The sequence below is a fragment of the Crotalus tigris genome, unplaced genomic scaffold (genome assembly GCF_016545835.1).
Source record: "Crotalus tigris isolate CLP2741 ecotype Arizona unplaced genomic scaffold, ASM1654583v1 scf7180000018545.510300, whole genome shotgun sequence".
Lineage (NCBI taxonomy): Eukaryota > Metazoa > Chordata > Lepidosauria > Squamata > Viperidae > Crotalus > Crotalus tigris.
Genome location: NW_024097069.1, coordinates 6,767 through 10,034, shown reverse-complemented (window position 1 = coordinate 10,034; position 3,268 = coordinate 6,767). Strand labels below are relative to the sequence as shown.

The window sequence follows — 3,268 nt, the reverse complement described above, 5'->3', positions numbered from 1 at the left end:
GCTGGGGTACCTAAGTGGTAAGTGGTGGGGTACCTAAACTAAAAATATTATTTGTTTGTTTGTTTGTTTTTTGTCAGAGTCCACGACCTGTCCCATCCATGCCCACAATGGTTTTGGTAAAAAGATGACTGGTATACAATATACAAAATGCAGAATAACAGAAGGGACCTTGGAGGTCTTCTAGTCCAACCCACTGCTCAAACAGGAGACCCTCTACCATTTCAGACAAGTGGTTGTCCAGTGTCTTCTTAAAAGCCTCCAGTGTTGGAACACCCACAACTTCTGAAGGCAAGCCCTTCCACTAATTGATTGCTCTCACTGTTAGGAAATTTCTCCTTAATTCTAGGTTGCTTCTCTCCTTGATTAGTTTTTATCCATTGCTTCTTGTCTTGCCTTCTAGTGCTTTGGAAATTAGGTTGACCCCCATGTTCTTTATGGCAGCCTCTCAAAAAATGTATAAATAAATAAATAGAAGGAGGAGGAGGCGGAGGAGGAGGAGGAAGAAGAAGAAGAAGAAGAAGAAGAAGAAGAAGAAGAAGAAGAAGAAGAAGAAGAAGAAGAAGAAGAAGAAGAAGAAGAAGAAGAAGAAGAAGAAGAAGAAGAAGAAGAAAAGAAGATAAAGAGAAGGAAAGAGAAAGAAAGAAAATAAGAAAAAGAAAAGAAAGAAAGAGAGAGAGAGAGAAAGAAAGAGAAAGAAAGAAAGAAAGAAAGAAAGAGAAAGAAAAGAAAGAAAGAGAAAGAAAGAAAAAAAGAAAGAGGAAAGAAATAAAGGAAGAAAGGAAGGAAGGAAGAAAAGAAAGAAAGAAAGAAAGAAAGGAAGGAAGAAAGAAAGAAGATATCAAGTAAATATGCTTTCCATCTCACCATTGAATGACTCTGGTGGCTTACAGCATCGAAATCTGTAGCATCAAACCATTAGAAAATCAAAACATAAAAAAAATAGGTTAAAATGAACATCATTAGAAGAAGGAGGTGGATACAAAAGTCCAAATGCTCAAACCAGGTAGAGGTGGGATGGATAAATAGGGTTAAATAGGGACCATCTTTAAGGAAGAATTATATGTGCCCCTTTTTGCAAACTGGATGGGCCTCCTGTATGCTTCTTTGCTCATCCCAGGGAATGAGGAGGGGAGGCGATTAACCTGCTAAAGCACATTATCGCAATTCCCATCTGGAGCGAATGGGAATTTGTGGCTTGCACAAAGAGCAAGGGGGGGGGAGAGAGAGTCGAGGGAGAGACACAGCCGCTGTTTGCAGAGCGAAGATGCATTTATCCTGAGAAGCGCAGCTGCTTGCAGCTTTCCGGCCCTGGTCTCAGCACCAGGGCAGCTTAAATCTGTTCCTCCCCTCCTTTGCACAGACACGGAGAGGCTGGTCTGTAGGCTCCTCCTTTTTCTCCTGTGAAAAACGAGTCAAGTTTCCTCTTTGGGTGCATAGTGGGAGGGTGGTGGTGGGGTTTTTTTTTTTGCTTCACTCTGCCAAGCAGGAAGGTGCCAGTTGCGTCTCCCACACCGCCTCCTGCTTGAAAACAAGCTTGGACACCAGAAGGAGCCACAGCACCTCTCCTTGGGTGCAGCCCTGGTGAGCCAAGCCATGCATCTCAACACAACATCTTCCTTCTACCAGCTGGGATACCTTATGGGTGAGTTCCCTCTGCCCTCCGCTAATTCTGTCCTGCCTGAGGCGGAGAACCTCTCCAACAGCTCTGGGCTTGGGTCCAGGCTACACAACGAGGAGGATCTGGATGTGAACACGGACATCTACTCCAAGGTTATGGTGACCGTCATCTACCTGGTGCTCTTCTTGCTAGGGACCGTCGGCAACTCCATCACCGCGTACACCCTGGTGAGGAAGAAGTCCCTGCAGAATCTCCAGAGCACCGTGCACTATCACCTGGCCAGCTTGGCGGTCTCCGACCTGCTTATCTTCCTTCTCTGCATGCCCATTGAACTCTACAACTTCATCTGGGTCCATCATCCCTGGGCTTTCGGCAATGACATCTGCAAGTGCTACTACTTCCTGAGGGACGCTTGCACCTACGCGACGGCTCTCAACATCGCCAGCCTCAGCATCGAGAGATACATGGCCATCTGTCACCCTTTCAAAGCCAAGAGCATCATGTCCAGGAGCCGGACCAAAAAGTTCATCAGCTGCATCTGGGTGGCCTCTTTCTTGCTCGCCATCCCCATGGTCTTAATCATGGGCGAGATCTACAGGATACCCCAGAATCCCAACTCGCTGGTCTGCACCCAGATTGTGGAAGATTCCACGCTGAAGATCGCCATCCAGGTGAGTCTCTTTACCTGCTTTCTTTTAGCTTAGGGTGAGTAGCTTGTCTCCATTGTGCCAGATTCTAGCTGTACACAATGCCTACAATTCGGAGATTAGTTAATGGCTTTAAAAAAGAGAAAGAGAGAAGCAAAGACAGGCAGAGTGTGGTTTTTCTATAAATCCATAAGCTCTGCCTTGTCAGGACAGATGGCAGCAGATGCTTAAACACACACAGTGTCCTATGTTGTTTGACAGTTTGGAATTCGTGCGTGCAGCTGGTCCCTGAAGACTTGAGCCAGCTCACTAAACTTTGCAAAACAACCCTCTTCCATTTGTGTCAAGACTGTTTCACACGGTGCATTCTTTAGGAGAACATGGGGAGGGAGGGGTGAAAGGGACGTGCGCTGACAACACTTATTTCCAAACGGGTCAGTCCTAGGGGAACAGGAACAATGTGCAAAAGTCTAAGACTGTCATTCAGTGTGTACACGGTTTGTAAAACCAGTCTTGCTGCTTTGTGTTGTAAGGAATACAGTAGGATGTAAGCAGGGCTGAACATGAGTTGTTTTGGTGAAATCAGAATTGGGAGCCTCACAAAATGTACAACCGCCTACGTTGTACAAACCAACCGAATTGCACTGATTTCTCTTGTTTTTGTGTCACTCATTCTGTGAACTTTTGCTTTGCTGTGAAAGAAAGAAAGAAAGAAAGAAAGAAAGAAAGAAAGAAAGAAAGAAAGAAAGAAAGAGAGGGAAGGAGGGAGGGAGGAAGGGAGAAAGGAAAGAAAGAAAGAGGGAGGGAGGGAAAGGGAAGGGAAGGGAAGGAAGGGAGGAAGGGAGGAAGGGAGAGAGAAAAAAAGAAAGAAAGAAAGAAAGAAAGAAAGAAAGAGAGAGAGAGAGAGAGAGAGAGAGAGAGAGAGAGAGAGAGAGAGAGAGAGAAAGAAAGAAAGCTGTGAACCACAAGAGTTGACTTCAGCACAAAACAACCAGGAACATTT

The 3,268-nt window shown here is 45.4% G+C and overlaps 1 protein-coding gene across 1 annotated transcript; it reads left to right on the top strand.

Moving 5' to 3' along the window:
* The first annotated feature begins 736 nt into the window (after positions 1–736).
* LOC120312819 (neurotensin receptor type 1-like) lies at positions 737–2,982 on the top strand. Its single transcript, XM_039354024.1, has one exon. The coding sequence runs from the start codon at positions 1,594–1,596 to the stop codon at positions 2,320–2,322; it is 729 nt and encodes a 242-aa protein (XP_039209958.1). The 5' UTR covers positions 737–1,593; the 3' UTR covers positions 2,323–2,982.
* Positions 2,983–3,268: the final 286 nt, after the last annotated feature.

What these genes read in the sequence shown, in the direction of transcription:
- LOC120312819 (XM_039354024.1), top strand. Translation starts at nt 1,594, where the DNA reads ATGCATCTCAACACAACATCTTCCTTCTACCAGCTGGGATACCTTATG.